Consider the following 16,674-nt stretch of genomic DNA (forward strand, 5'->3'; position numbering starts at 1 on the left):
TACTCAGTAACATTATACAGTGCAGTGTGATCATTATCAGTGTATATATACTCAGTATTATTATACAGTGCAGTGTGATCACTATCAGTGTATAGATACTCAGTATCATTATACAGTGCAGTGTGATCACTATCAGTGTATAGATACTCGGTATCATTATACAGTGCAGTGTGATCACTATCAGTGTATACATACTCAGTATCATTATACAGTGCAGTGTGATCACTATCAGTGTATAGATACTCAGTATCATTATACAGTGCAGTGTGATCACTATCAGTGTATAGTTATACTCAGTATCATTATACAGTGCAGTGTGATCACTATCAGTGTATAGATACTCAGTATCATTATACAGTGCAGTGTGATCACTATCAGTGTATAGTTATACTCAATGATCACACTGCGCTGTATAATGATACTGAGTATAACTATACACTGATAGTATCATTATACAGTGCAGTGTGATCACTATCAGTGTATAGTTATACTCAGTATCATTATACAGTGCAGTGTGATCACTGAGTATCTATACACTGATAGTGATCACACTGCACTGTATAATGATACTGAGTATAACTATGCACAGGTAATGATCACACTGCACTGTATAATGATACTGAGTATAACTATACACTGATAGTATTATTATACAGTGCAGTGTGATTACTATCAGTGTATAGTTATACTCAGTATTATTATACAGTGCAGTGTGATCACTATCAGTGTATATATACTCAGTATTATTATACAGTGCAGTGTGATCACTATCAGTGTATATATACTCAGTATTATTATACAGTGCAGTGTGATCACTATCGGTGTATAGATACTCAGTATTATTATACAGTGCAGTGTGATTACTGAGTATCTATATACCGATAGTGATCACACTGCACTGTATAATGATACTGAGTATCTATACACTGATAGTGATCACACTGCACTGTATAATGATACTGAGTATCTATACACTGATAGTGATCACACTGCACTGTATAATGATACTGAGTATATATACACTAATAGTGATCACACTGCACTGTATAATGATACCGAGTATAACTATACACTGATAGTGATCACACTGCGCTGTATAATGATACCGAGTATAACTATACACTGATAGTGATCACACTGCACTGTATAATGTTACTGAGTATAACTATACACTGATAGTGATCACACTGCACTGTATAATGATACTGAGTATCTATACACTGATAGTGATCACACTGCACTGTATAATAATACTGAGTATGTATACACTGATAATGATCACACTGCGCTGTATAATGATACTATCAGTGTATACATACTCAGTATTATACAGTGCAGTGTGATCACTATCAGTGTATAGATACTCAGTATCATTATACAGTGCAGTGTGATCACTATCAGTGTATAGTTATACTCAGTAACATTATACAGTGCAGTGTGATCACTATCAGTGTATAGTTATACTCGGTATCATTATACAGTGCAGTGTGATCACTATCAGTGTATAGTTATACTCAGTATCATTATACAGTGCAGTGTGATCACTATCAGTGTATATATACTCAGTATCATTATACAGTGCAGTGTGATCACTATCAGTGTATACATACTCAGTAACATTATACAGTGCAGTGTGATCATTATCAGTGTATATATACTCAGTATTATTATACAGTGCAGTGTGATCACTATCAGTGTATAGATACTCAGTATCATTATACAGTGCAGTGTGATCACTATCAGTGTATAGATACTCGGTATCATTATACAGTGCAGTGTGATCACTATCAGTGTATACATACTCAGTATCATTATACAGTGCAGTGTGATCACTATCAGTGTATAGATACTCAGTATCATTATACAGTGCAGTGTGATCACTATCAGTGTATAGTTATACTCAGTATCATTATACAGTGCAGTGTGATCACTATCAGTGTATAGATACTCAGTATCATTATACAGTGCAGTGTGATCACTATCAGTGTATAGTTATACTCAATGATCACACTGCGCTGTATAATGATACTGAGTATAACTATACACTGATAGTGATCACACTGCACTGTATAATGATACTGAGTATCTATACACTGATAGTGATCACACTGCACTGTATAATGATACTGAGTATAACTATGCACAGGTAATGATCACACTGCACTGTATAATGATACTGAGTATAACTATACACTGATAGTATTATTATACAGTGCAGTGTGATTACTATCAGTGTATAGTTATACTCAGTATCATTATACAGTGCAGTGTGATCACTATCAGTGTATATATACTCAGTATTATTATACAGTGCAGTGTGATCACTATCAGTGTATATATACTCAGTATTATTATACAGTGCAGTGTGATCACTATCAGTGTATATATACTCAGTATTATTATACAGTGCAGTGTGATCACTATCGGTGTATAGATACTCAGTATTATTATACAGTGCAGTGTGATTACTGAGTATCTATACACCGATAGTGATCACACTGCACTGTATAATGATACTGAGTATCTATACACTGATAGTGATCACACTGCACTGTATAATGATACTGAGTATATATACACTAATAGTGATCACACTGCACTGTATAATGATACCGAGTATAACTATACACTGATAGTGATCACACTGCGCTGTATAATGATACCGAGTATAACTATACACTGATAGTGATCACACTGCACTGTATAATGTTACTGAGTATAACTATACACTGATAGTGATCACACTGCACTGTATAATGATACTGAGTATCTATACACTGATAGTGATCACACTGCACTGTATAATAATACTGAGTATGTATACACTGATAATGATCACACTGCGCTGTATAATGATACTATCAGTGTATACATACTCAGTATTATTATACAGTGCAGTGTGATCACTATCAGTGTATAGATACTCAGTATCATTATACAGTGCAGTGTGATCACTATCAGTGTATAGTTATACTCAGTAACATTATACAGTGCAGTGTGATCACTATCAGTGTATAGTTATACTCGGTATCATTATACAGCGCAGTGTGATCACTATCAGTGTATAGTTATACTCGGTATCATTATACAGTGCAGTGTGATCACTATTAGTGTATATATACTCAGTATCATTATACAGTGCAGTGTGATCACTATCAGTGTATAGATACTCAGTATCATTATACAGTGCAGTGTGATCACTATCAGTGTATAGATACTCAGTATCATTATACAGTGCAGTGTGATCACTATCAGTGTATATATACTCAGTATTATTATACAGTGCAGTGTGATCACTATCGGTGTATAGATACTCAGTAATCACACTGCACTGTATAATAATACTGAGTATCTATACACCGATAGTGATCACACTGCACTGTATAATAATACTGAGTATATATACACTGATAGTGATCACACTGCACTGTATAATAATACTGAGTATATATACACTGATAGTGATCACACTGCACTGTATAATAATACTGAGTATATATACACTGATAGTGATCACACTGCACTGTATAATGATACTGAGTATAACTATACACTGATAGTATTATTATACAGTGCAGTGTGATTACTATCAGTGTATAGTTATACTCAGTATCATTATACAGTGCAGTGTGATCATTACCTGTGCATAGTTATACTCAGTATCATTATACAGTGCAGTGTGATCACTATCAGTGTATAGATACTCAGTATTATTATACAGTGCAGTGTGATCACTATCAGTGTATAGATACTCAGTATTATTATACAGTGCAGTGTGATCACTATCAGTGTATAGATACTCAGTATTATAATACAGTGCAGTGTGATCATTACAGTAGCACAGCATCACAGATTTTCCTGTGTACCTGTATGGGGTGAGAGGAAAGATCTGTGATGATGCTGGCAACTCGCTGTCATTGTTCCGAATTGAATATCCTCCTTAATGTCTAATAAAGTGCTGATGGTATTGATGGGGCAGTTATAGAGCCCCTGACTACAATTGGGGACACAGACAGTAATATGGGGCAGACATTGCAATGTGCATGGCAGTGTAACAGAGAAACATTCGGCATCGCTATGCAGACCCTCCCTATGTAATACGCCAGTAAGATTAGTGACACTCACGCTTCGCTGGTGACAGAGGAGTTTCGGGACATGGTTTTGGGGGACATGTCGTAATCGCTGTCAGAGCGGTACAGGAACGACTCCCTCCTCTGGCTCTGTGGGAAGCTGGGGTGCAGCACCAGCCCTGGACTCGCCTGCGAATCGATCGGGCTGCGACCTGGAGAAGGCCCATTTTCCACATCGAAGCTGTAGAGAAGACAAAACAGAGATCCAGTTACTGGTTGCTGCCAAAGTACGTCATCGTCAGAGCACCCAGGGGAATACATACAAACTCTGCACAGTGCTGTGAGGCAGCAATACTAACCACTCCACCACACGTCAGCAAGGCTTACAGTAGAATTCATTACACTGACGTATTCCTCAGAGTAACTGCTCATCAGACCTATAGGTCTCTTATTGAACACTAATCCTAAACACAGCTTTGTCGGGATAAATGCACAAGTTCACTGCTCTCCCTATGTACCGGCTATTTGGGTAATGAGATCAGGGACCCCTAACTTCAGGCGAAGCAGCTTTACTAAATTACAGTTGCAACATCTGGAGCGTGTGCTCACGTCATAGGGGCAGCTGTGTTGAGAAGGGGGATTAAGCGGAAAAGAAGGGACAAAAGGTCAAAGGAGGGAAAGGCGAAGGAATAATAGGGGATTCATTCATTATGCTGATGGGTTTTCTTTTATAAGTGAGCTGTGCGTCCGCTCATTGCTTGTAGGTCAGGTTCATGCAACACACTGGCTTTCCACCTTATTTGGGACTGTATGGCTGGGCCTATAACTAGGGTCACTTACCTCTGCCTCCTTGGCTGTAGATGCCGGACCGGGAACATAAATATTACACAGAGGCACACGTCTCCCTGTTAGTGTTTGTTCTGTGTGTGGAAATCTCCTGCCTGTCAAGGGGCCAGATTGCGGGTGATAAGAAGTGACAGATTACTGTCACATGGGTAGGGAGAGGGGGGGGGGCACACTACAGCGGTGACATAACAAAACGCCCAATACGCAGCAGCACCCACTCTGTGCATTGCTATGAAAGTGACCTACTGTATGTTACAGGTATCCTAGATATGAGGAGTTCCCTGACCAAGAGCAGGTAGAGTACATTACTGTGCATGGTTACAGGAGAGCTGCTATTAAAAAACAATATGGCACATGCCTCGTAAAATTAAATGCTGTCAAACACAGCTATATATTTAATTATTCATTTATTGCAAGGCTTGGATGAAATTTAGGGGCAGATGTATCAAACACTGTAAAGACTGGAGAAGAAGAGGGCAAGTGCAGAAGTTGCCCATAGCAACCAACATTTTATAGCATGCACTTAATCAATGCTACCTTGTAGCTGATTGGTTGCTATGGCACCTCTTAAAGCTGGGCACACACAGGAGCGGTGTCGGCCGATTTGTTGTTACATCGCTCAGTGTGTACCGGCAGTTGTGTGCTCCCGCGGTCGCTAGCGACAGTTGCTAAGTTTAATGTGCTGCACATCAAGCCTAGCGATATTGCTAGCGACCTGTAGGAAGTAAATGAAGGACGGAACAGTGATCGTTTCATCGTTCATTAACTCGTTCCAGTGTGTACGGGCAGTCCCCGATCAAGGGCATTCATTCTAGTGTCGGAACGAATGGCCATCGCTCCAGTGTGTACCCAGCTTTACACTGCTTGATACATCTCCTCCTTAGTACTTAACTTGCTAAAATGTTTTCAAAAAGTCTCAGAAATTGTTGTTTTTTATGTTTGAATTATGCCAACAACATCTATTTAGAACACTAAAGGTGCCTACACACTTGGCGATTTTTTAGACGATTTGCCCAATTCCGACAAATCGTGACGAAAAATCACGATGCCGATGCCCAAATCACGATGCTGATGCCCAAATCACGATGCTGATGCGCGTACCCCCTGGTCGTACATCGCATCTTCAGATCTGCCGTGCTGTAGGGCAGATCTGACAATCTCAGTCAGGATGCACTGGAATAGTTAGGAGGCACGATATATCATTTGTCACATTGGACAGTTTTTTAACACCAAATCGTGCCGACGACTGCCGGGGGGCTGGGGAGAGTTCAAGGGGAAATCGGACATATCGTCGGATCGTGAGCACATTGCCAAGTGTGTAGGCACCTTAACAGTCCAGGTTTTAAAGGATAGTTATACTTGAGCACAGGTGTGTTAATTAGAACCTTACTTATTTTGATTTAACCATCTGTGCTCAAGCATGGATAACACTAAAACCTGAATTGTTAGTGTGCCTTGAGCAGGGCCGTAACTAGGGTGGTGAGACCTGTTCCATGGCACAGGGCACCGCAGGGCAGGGGGCGCTGTTTGGGCCTGTCAATTTTCCTGTTTATTATCATTATCAGTTGCAGCTTCCTCTTAATTTATCCCCAGCATCTCCTGGTCTCCCTATCTCTTCCCTGGCCCTTCCCCATGAGGCATTGGCCCCGTTTTGGGTGCACTATCTTATGTCCCTATTTGAAAAATGAGGGGGGGTGCTAATGCTCTTTCTGGAACGGGGCACCAAAAAGTCTAGTTACGGCTCTGGCCTTGGGGACCGGGGTTGGGAAACACTTATTTAGAAGTTATCCAACAATATTTTATTAAAAATATATTTTTTCAGTCACAGTGTACCATAGACAGACATTTTTATGGTTTACTGCACATGAACTTGATACTATTTAACCATCCCTAATCGGCGTTCCCATATCAATATTCTTGACTGATACCGGATCGTCATAATCAAAAGACACAAGAAATCAGTCATAGGGCCATATTCAATTAGGGAGCGAAAAGTCCGTGCTGGACTTTTCGCTCCACATCAGAGCATTCTGGGGATAAAGTATTGGGCGCGTACCCGCTTTATCCCCGTATTCAATTAGGAAGCTACGAAAACGGGAGCCGGCGGAAAGGTAAGTATCGCAAAAAATTGGGGAATTTTCGGGAAATGTCCCTGGGTTCCCCCCTAAAGATGTCCAGACATGGGGGTTCACTATGGGTACCCCCATTCAAGCCTGCTGAAGGAAGTCGGGGATTGTAATAGCTGCGGCTATTGAAGAATTGGTGAGGAATAGCACTTAGGTTTTTTGGGGGGGGGAAATAACTTGTCCCATCATATTTGGGGTACATGAAAATGGGTGCAAGCATATTTTAAAGTCCCTAAAATGATTTTTAAAAATTCTTCAAAAATGCACCTGCCGCTACTCCTGCAATGAAGAAAACACCTGCCGCATATAAGGGAGCCCCTCTGGATTTAATTTGGCTTTTTTATAAGTGTGTTCTGTATATTTTTTTTTTCACCCCAAATTTAAAGTTCATTTTTTGGGGTGTCCTGATTTATTTTTTTTTACACATCTTTTTTAGGGGACATTCCCAGGGGTGCAGGCTATTTTTTCTTAAGCCTGCACTCCTAAACCCCAATTCTGCACTTTTTTTCGCCAGCAAAAGGCTGGTGAAAACTTATCCCCGTTTTTTACATTGACTTTTCGCACCGGCGAAAAGTCAATGTAATTGAATACGGGGATAATTGAAATAGGTGAAAAGGACGCCATCGGCGGTAAATCATCGCCGATTCCGGCATTTCGCCTCAAATTGAATACGGCCCATAGTATTAAAAGAAATGTTTATGAATATTAATATTTTCCAATATATCATTAAAACGATATATGGGAGATTGTGACGCGCAGGACAGTAGATGCTCCGCTATATTTATATGTCCCCAGGGGCTGCTCCTCTCTGCATCCGTCTGGTATACACTGAGGGGCTGAGGGCTGCTGCATATACATTGCCCTGGCGGCTGCAGAGCTAAGGAGCCATCGGGGAAATGTAAATGCAGCTGCCCTCAGTGGCAGGTGCCAATGGGCTGGCGTGGTTTCATCTGATGCACCCTCTCCTAGTTACATCTTTGACTTAAACTCGCTTAGCACTCCTGCCTGCTCACTTCGCTCCACAAATGAACGCTGCCTATCCTCCAAACTGATTACTTCCTCCTTCTCCAGCCTCCAACATGTTGCCCGTGTTGCTCCCTACCACTGGAACTTTATCCCTCTCCCCATCAGACTCTCCACCTCTACAAAGCTTCAAATGGGCTCTCAAGGCACACTACTTTACCAAAGCCTTCCCGCTCTCATTCTAACCCACTGCTCCATTCCCCCCTCCTCACTGTCTGCCCCATCTGTGTCACCCCTGTCTGTCTGCCCCTACCCTTTGGATTGTAAGCTCTCACAAGAAGGGGCTTTCTTCCCTCATGTGCTTCCCTCCCTTATATCATAATCTCCTCCCACTGTCACCAACGGAACCAAACCTTTGTGTTCAGCTGTCCTGCTGCCTTTTTGGGTATTAGAACTGCTGAGGTAGTAATGGTTATATACTTTGTACATGTCCTGCAGTGTTTTGTACAGTAAGTAACTTTTTATTTGTTTTGTTCATACCATTTCTGTACTTTTTAAAGCGCGGCGAACCCCTTGTGGCGCCATATAGTTAAAGTATAATTCCTTTGCCACAAAATACTAATTCTAAGTACCTAGCACACTATAAGCAAAGTAAGATGCAAAGTTGTGAAAAAAATAACAAGAGTATGTAGCATGGGAATGGCTACCAAATGGTCGTGCCAGGCGTCTTGCACCATATAGTGCAAAAAGGATACCTCTGTAGGCATGTCTTTCATCATGAGTAATGAAGTAGATCACAGGGACTGTCACCAATTTCGTGGTCGTAGATCGGTGAACACGTGTTTGATGAGATGCACGGGTTTTACCTTACAATGTATGTCTATAAAGCATGTATGCATGAACAAATTTATATATGTATGCCAGTGGGTGATTGTGATACATGTATAGGGAATTATTATGGTGGCCGGAAGGAACCGGTTCTACACTCTTATAAATAGAAAGTCAGGTGAGGTAACGTCTGTATACCTTATTTCACAGTCTGATGAATATTGTGACAACGCATGACGCTACTATAATATGCACCTAAATAAGTCATGTTATCAAGCAGTGATAAGGACTCATTAGACATCTCTATGTGATTAGGTCGTACAACTTCCCAAGCTGGATTTATACACATAATCCATTAAACACGTCAGTAAGGTCGAGCATCTACCAAATGTCACCTGACAACTCGCCCTCCTCGCTACGCCAGGCTTGTTGTGTTTACTGTCCAGCCCCTCGTGTCTCCATAGCTCTACGACTATACATACATGGCAAACACTTACATTGATTAATTAACAAGGAGTAGAATTATTAACTTTGTAATACATTACTCTCTCCCATTCACATGTGTTTACACAAGAACACGGCGTCCTTGCTGGTGAGATAGTCATCTACAGACATCAATACCGGAAAATGTCCACAACTGATTGTAGAGGGGGAATTGCTTTCCTGTCTGGAGATATCAGAAGTCTCCAATAGGTTCTGTGGTCAACTGGATGCATAAAGCTTGTATCGTACGCCGATGGACACCTACTGCCCCTGATGCCTAGTTGGATGTTTGGATTATACATATATAACATAACATTTCCTAAGGTTCCTTATTGTACACGTGTGTCCACATACATCTATCCTCTTTGCGCTACAAGTTACATTACGCATAATGTGTGAGTGCAGTGTGACTCGGTAGCGCTGAGCTTCTGTTTGTGGACTTTTTACCTTCAGATGAGTCTTATTCACACAGTGATGGTGATGCAATTAGAATACACAAGCAGCTTCTGCTGATTAAAATGATATGCGACTTGCCTATGTTCCATGTGCAACTGCGGGTGTATCTGCATGCAAAATGCTACGTTACAGTGTCAGCAGCTGTGACACTGTAACATAGAACATAGCATTTCGCATGAAGAAACACCAGCAGTTGCACACAGAACATAGGCATGTCGCATATCATTTTAATCAGCAGAAGCTGCTTGTGCGTTCTAAACACGCTCGGCGCTACAGTCATGCCAAGGTATGGCGCGACTAGAAGGGCTGTTTAATGCGCAAGGAGTCTAGATCTATGTGGACACATCTTTAGCTAGAAAGCTTTCCCTTTGGAGATCAGCAACAAAAGTAGCAGCAATAAATAAAACCGTCAGTACCCAGTTCAGGTCATGCCAGCAATTTGTTTTTATTTTTCAAAAAGTGTCAATTGTCTCAAAATGTACCGAGACTATTATACAATATAAAAGTGTCATAATAAATACAGAAAGCGTGCTTGTAATACAATCGCTGAGCCATAATAGCCAACATAAACACAATGATGTAACGCGACTTATTGCCAAAAAAAAAATTGCTGTAATAAGCAACATGTGCTCAGACCCTAAAAATCAATGGTTGAGTCACGGGCTGCGAAACCACAGAAAGTGCTGGTGCAAATAGATGTAAACCAGAAACCTCCCCTCCTGAACGTCAATAAAACTGTAACAGGAGATAAATCTAATGCAAATAGTGCAAATGCATCTAATGCAAAGCGCAACCTTAAAGAACGTTAGCATCAGAATGGGCGGTCTAAATTATATTCCTGTAGGTGAAATGTTGTAATAAAATCCACTCACTGCAGTGATCAGGCAGGACAAAGTGCCGACACACAGCACGGGCAGGAAATGGTTACAGGTGCCGGACACCCTGCAACAAGGTTAACAACGAGACACATAATTGACTGTAACAGCTGAACACACAGGCCTGCGTCATTGGGAAGGGATTTCGGGGAGGGAAAAGATCCCTCTTACGTTTCAGTGACATAATAAAATTACGAAGGTAATAGGATTGGCTGGTTGTCCTGCATAAATCTTATAGGATTCCCCTAACACACAAGTCTCCTCCCACTTGAGATTGCTTTGTAAAGGTAATGCCAAGTAGGACCGCAGCCTCATCCCTGTACAAACTGAGATTAATCAGGTCCTGCGTTACATACGATGAAAACATCCATTATGCAAATGTTTAAACTGGAAGTAAATGGCGAAAAATAAATAAATCACAAAAAACAAACAACACACATCCACTATATATTTATTACTCACTGTAAACAGCATTCACACCTGTAAAACAAATAAACAAGGATTTTACACTGATTTAGGGGTCTATTCAGCAATGATTTTTATTACATAAAAAATACGGAAGCTATAATTTCCGCATTTTTTAGTAAATCCCCTACTCAGCAATGGGATAATGGAGAAGATAATGCAATTATCTTCTCCATTAATTCCCTGCTCGCAGAATACCACACTGTAGGGATCAGCCATTGATCTCTACAGTGGTTTAACACTTTATATAACGTATACTTGCCGACATTGGAGTGTTCTTCCCTGGGAGAAGCCCGGGGAGGAGAAGCAGGTGGGAGGTGTTGGGGGCATAGGCAAACGCAGGGGGGGTTTCCACTTGCCTCGGGGCCAGGCAGGTTGCAATATTAACCCTGTTCCCTTGTGACAATTTGACGTGAACAGCACTTATCTAAATAAGGGACGGGGCCAAAATGACACGATTCTCATACAATCGTGTCTTTAGGCCGTGCCCCCTACTCGCGGACCCGCCGGTCTTCAAGAAAATTCTCCCCACTTTACTAGGAAGTGGGCAGAATGCGGGAGAAGTGCCTACCCTTCCTGGGGTGCGGGGGGGTTACCCGAAAAATCGGGAGCTTCCCGCAACTTCCGGGAGGGTAGGCATGTATGATAGAATGCAATCAGAATGGCGTTGTGACCGGACGCCTTTCGCCTAGGCAGTCACTGGTCACGGGTTAGCGCTTTTGGACTCCCACTCACCGTCAGTGACCGCCTGTCACTGACCCCGCCCACTGCGCCGTGGGCGTTTAACGATGCTGCCACCACCAAACTCTACCATCGGCGTTTGGAACCGCTTATTAGGTACACTCAGGCTCCTGCCTCGGAACCTGGAACCGCTTCTGCTGCGTATGCGTTTGACTAACTGCAGACACACCTCCTGGTTGGTGTCGGCTGTTCCCACCTGATCCCTCGCAATGGACCAGGTCTGCACGGTAGCTTGGCAGAGGGCTTGAACTTGGAGACACGGAGCTCTTACCCAGAACAGCAGGAGAACGGAATAGCGTTTTGGCGCAATTCTGTTGGTCGCAAGATTGAGGCAATTGGTAAAGGCAAACAGTGTTTATTTGCTCAATGTCTTAAAGAAGACCTTCCCTTCCGTCTGAAGGGGATATCACACAGAAATCAAACAGCAATTCTCCACAAAGGATTTTCAAAGATGTACCACATACAGGAATCTTATCAGCAGGTCTCCTCCACACAGAAGTTACAGGGTTGTACACATACAGGGCTCACAGTCCCTCTTTTTATGTCATTCTTACACACAACATCACAGGGGGGCAAATCCACCCTGTGTTCCCTCTAGCCAATCAGGCTATTTCAGAAAACATAAATTAACAACATATTACATTTCAAAGGAGTCTCTCAATATCCTCCTTCCTAATCCACCAACACAAACTGATTTATCATACATTATACTGTCTCCTATAATGTTGGTATAACATGTCACAGGAAATGGTAAATGACATTGATCCTTATCAGTGTGGCATTTCCAACCATAACACATTCAGCTTTTAGAAGTGGCATCCACAAGGATCTTCTTAAAAACAAATTAATTGTCTTCTCAAAAGTAAGTTCTGTATGTGAAGTGTTTGGCTATATGACACCATTCACACAGTAACCTTCCAGCCAGAGGTCACTTGGAATGCACTTCAAAGAAAGCTTTGTTACACAATGGGTCTGACCACTATCATACTGTAGGTCAGGATGATTAACATATCACTTCCTATGTCAGGAGGTGAGAAGGTCTCATAACCATTTCACTTAACTGTTACAGCCTTCTAACACAAACAACTTATACATTCCTTATAAGTGCATTTTCTCTACAAAATATACATTTAAACCATATAGTGCATAGCCTATTAAATATACTCTGCATCATGCACTAATGCATTGCAGATCAGCTGCAGTGCATTACAGCAATACATATATACTTTAATACAGTTTATTATAAACCATGTGCAGTGTGCTTTTACACTGTCCTTTTAAAAATGACGGCACAGCACGGGGGTTAACCCCTTCACTGCTGTGGCAGCCATTAACCCCGTGTGGCCTGCCTCCGGCCACAGGCGCTATATGAGAAAATACTTAATATCCTGAAAACTGCAGGGGCAGAGGGAATTTTCCCATAAGTCCCTGCAGCATCTTGTAAGTACGCCCAATCTCTGTCCCTGCTTTCTGGTGACCGCCGACAAGTAAGTCCACCTAGAGCATGTCAGACCTGCCTAAATTGATTGACATGTGTATACAGGTTTTATACTAGCCTGTATACATTTATATTTATGTGCGATTATATTTAACATTTATATATAAACGTTAAATATAAAAATCACATAAATATACATGTATACAGACTAATATAAAGCCTTTATACACATGTCAATTTGGACAGGCTGCAGATGTACTTACCCCGTCGGCGGTCACCGCAAGTAGAACAAACAGAAGGTATTGTTTTCAGAATCCCCAAAACAATGCCTTCTGTGACATCGCAGGGACAGCGTGTTACCGCATCCGTTGTCCCTGCAGAAAATATTGTTGAATAGCAGCAATAAATTATCATAATTGATAAAAAACTCGTGACGATGTTGCCCGATAATATTCTGGGCAACATTGTTACTCTTGCTGGATAGACCCCTTAATAATGATTTTATTATATTGTGCTTCTGAAAAGGACTCAAGGTTGTATGGTTCATTACAGGATGGAAAGCTCTGCTTTATGCTTCTCCTGTGTGTTCAGATTCGCCATCTCAGGATACCGTAATCTGACCACCGTCACGAAGCTGGCAGGGAAGTTACTTGCCTCCCTGTCTTCTGCCCGCAGTGCCCGGCACCAGGTGCTAGCTCTGCCCCCTTGATGTCTCAGCAGCCACTGCTGCCTCCCCTGAGCTCAGCCGCCACATGCGCAGGAAGGACCTGCCATCGCCTTCTGGCTACTCACCCTGCCGCCGAAGGCAGGACCGCCAGACCCCTGGATTGCATTGCCGGAAAGGTAAGCATAGTATACATGAATAGCTACTTAACAAAGCTATATATCGCATCGAAACAATGATATATAGGAGTCTATTCATGTAGCAGAGAAGAACCCTGTCTAGCTGAAATCAGGGCTCTTCTCTGCTTTGTGCTATTCATGGGGCAAGTTTACTGTGGAGTAGTGTATTGCTCATCCAGCAGCCCCCTTGCTCCATGCCTGCATCACATCACCATACTATTGTATGGTGAGTGCGATTCATGAAGGAACAGAAAGCTCAGCTTTCCGCTCCTCTCCTGCGGTATAGATTAGTCAGCTGAGGATGGCTTATCTGTACCGCAAGCCAAACAGAGCAGGGAAGCTGCATACATCCCTGCTGTCTATCCTGCACCTGTTGCTGGCTCCACCCCCTTTTCCTAGTGTCATTTGCCGCAGGTCTGACGTGACCCGCTGCTCTCAGACACCAGCGCATGCACAGTAAGAATACAAGCATCAGGATATGTCTGTCTTCTCACTGCATACAGGGATCGCGGAGGGGCCGGACAGCGCCCGAAGACGCCGGATAAGTAAGTGTACATGAATGGCTACTTCACTATATATCGCATCGATGTGATGCGATATATAGTGATATCTTTTAGTAGCCACTTCATGTTCTACATGAATAGATCCAATAGTGATAACAATTCAGTTTTCATTTTCTTTAAGAATAGACCCCTTGTTTCGAAACTCACTGTAAGAGGTACGAATTCATGCGATGCCTACACTCAAGCTCAAGAATAGTAAGCTATGCACACTTACTAATCGGCTGCTCGATGTGTCTGGGCTGATATCACAACTGGGTGAGCATTTAAATTTGCCTAGCCAGTTGAGATGTCAGTGTCAGCGGTCCCTGCGGAAAGTGTATGTACAGTCGGCGGGTTGGCATTACACACAGCCACCTGTGCCGATATATCTGCAAGATTTATTGTCATCAGCTGTGCTGATATGTCTGTGAACTCTGTCTTTCACAGACATATCGGGTGTACACACTGGCCGATCCACTACTAATATGTTTGTTCGTTGAAGGAACGAGCGGTCTATCCACTAGTGTGTACAGTCATGGCCAAAAGTATTGAGAATTACACAAATATTGATTTTCACAAAGTTTACTGCTTCAGCCAAGGTTGCTTCTCAGCCAAGGGAGTGGGATCACTCACAATTTTGAAGAACACAGCCATGAATAAAGAATGGTACCAAAACATCCTCCAGGAGCAACTTCTCCCAACCATCCAAAAACAGTTTGGTGATGAACAATGCCTTTTCCAGCATGGAGCACCTTGCCATAAGGCAACAGTGATAACTAAGTGGCTCGGGGAACAAAACATCAACATTTTGGGTCCATGGCAAACTCCCCAGACCTTAATCCCATCGAGAACTTGTGGTCAATCCTCAAGAGGCGGATGGACAAACAAAAACCCACAAATTCTGACAAACTCCAAGCATTTGGCCCAGAAGATGATTGACAGCATGCCAGGGAGAGTTGCAGAGGTCTTGAAAAAAAAAAAAAACTGCAAATATTGACTCTGCATAAACTTAATGTAATTGTCAATAAAAGCCTTTAACACTTATTAAATGCTTGTAATGTTACTTCAGTATATCATAGTGACATCTGACAAAAAGGTCTAAAACACTGAAGCAGCAAACTTTGTGAAAACCAATACTTATGTCATTCTCAAAACTTTTGGCCATGGCTGTACTCCGGCCTTAGGGGCATATTCAATTAGGTGCGAAAAGTCCTGGACTTTTCGCATGCCACACTTTTCACCGACTTCGCGAGTTTTTGCAACTTTTCGTTTGCGTGCCCCTGCTATTCGCCGTATTCAATCCCAAAGGATGCGAAAACGCGTCCCGTCGAATCTCAAACAGGCGAAAAGTGCTGCCAGTTTTGGGGAAATCAGCCTGACAGCCCCCAAAAGCTGCACTAACATTGGAGATCAGTATAGATGTCCCCGATTAGCCCCCCTGGAGCTATCTGGGGTACTTAAGTGCTTTCAATTGCCTGTATATAGCATCTTTGCACAAGTGGTGAAGAATAGCATTTAGCAGGTTTTTTTTGGAGAAAATAACTAGTTCCAGCAAATTTGGGGTACATGAAAATGGGTGCAAGCATGGTTAAAAAACGCAAAAGTGAAGTCTTAAAAAGCGTTAAAAACGCACCTGCAATAATAATAAAAAGAAAAAACCACCTCCCCCATACTTGCAGATCCCCCAAAAGCTTATTTCACTAGTTTTTAAGTTTGTACCCCAACTTTGTACTTTTTCACCTCGATTTTCAAAATGTTTTTTTGGGGTGTCCCTCTTTTTTTTTTTTGCGGTTTTTTGAGACAGTTTTCCTTTGGGGGTCTGTCCTTTATTCCGCCGGGTATTCATAGGCGAAACTTTTTTGCCTATTACATTGCATTGACTTTCCGTGTACGTGAAAAGTCTTTGCAATTGAATACGGCGAAAAGTTTCCACCTGGAGAAATGATGTCACCTGCAAAGCTTTTTAGCAGATTACGGCTTTTCGACGCTAATTGAATA

General features: G+C 42.0%; 1 protein-coding gene across 1 annotated transcript in view; it reads right to left on the bottom strand.

Annotated features, from left to right (window-relative positions):
• LOC148515423 (3',5'-cyclic-AMP phosphodiesterase 4B-like) overlaps positions 1 to 16,674 on the bottom strand; it is a gene marked incomplete at its 3' end in the record, with an annotated part of 643,191 nt that overhangs the window by 13,302 nt on the left and 613,215 nt on the right. Inside the window, exon 3 of the mRNA XM_088479880.1 lies at positions 4,126 to 4,311. Within this exon, the coding sequence (XP_088336006.1) occupies positions 4,126 to 4,311 (186 nt within the window). The remainder of the gene's footprint in view (positions 1 to 4,125; positions 4,312 to 16,674) is intronic.

The sequence above is a fragment of the Taudactylus pleione genome, unplaced genomic scaffold (genome assembly GCF_031769625.1).
Source record: "Taudactylus pleione unplaced genomic scaffold, aTauple2 ptg000248l, whole genome shotgun sequence".
Taxonomy (NCBI): domain Eukaryota; kingdom Metazoa; phylum Chordata; class Amphibia; order Anura; family Myobatrachidae; genus Taudactylus; species Taudactylus pleione.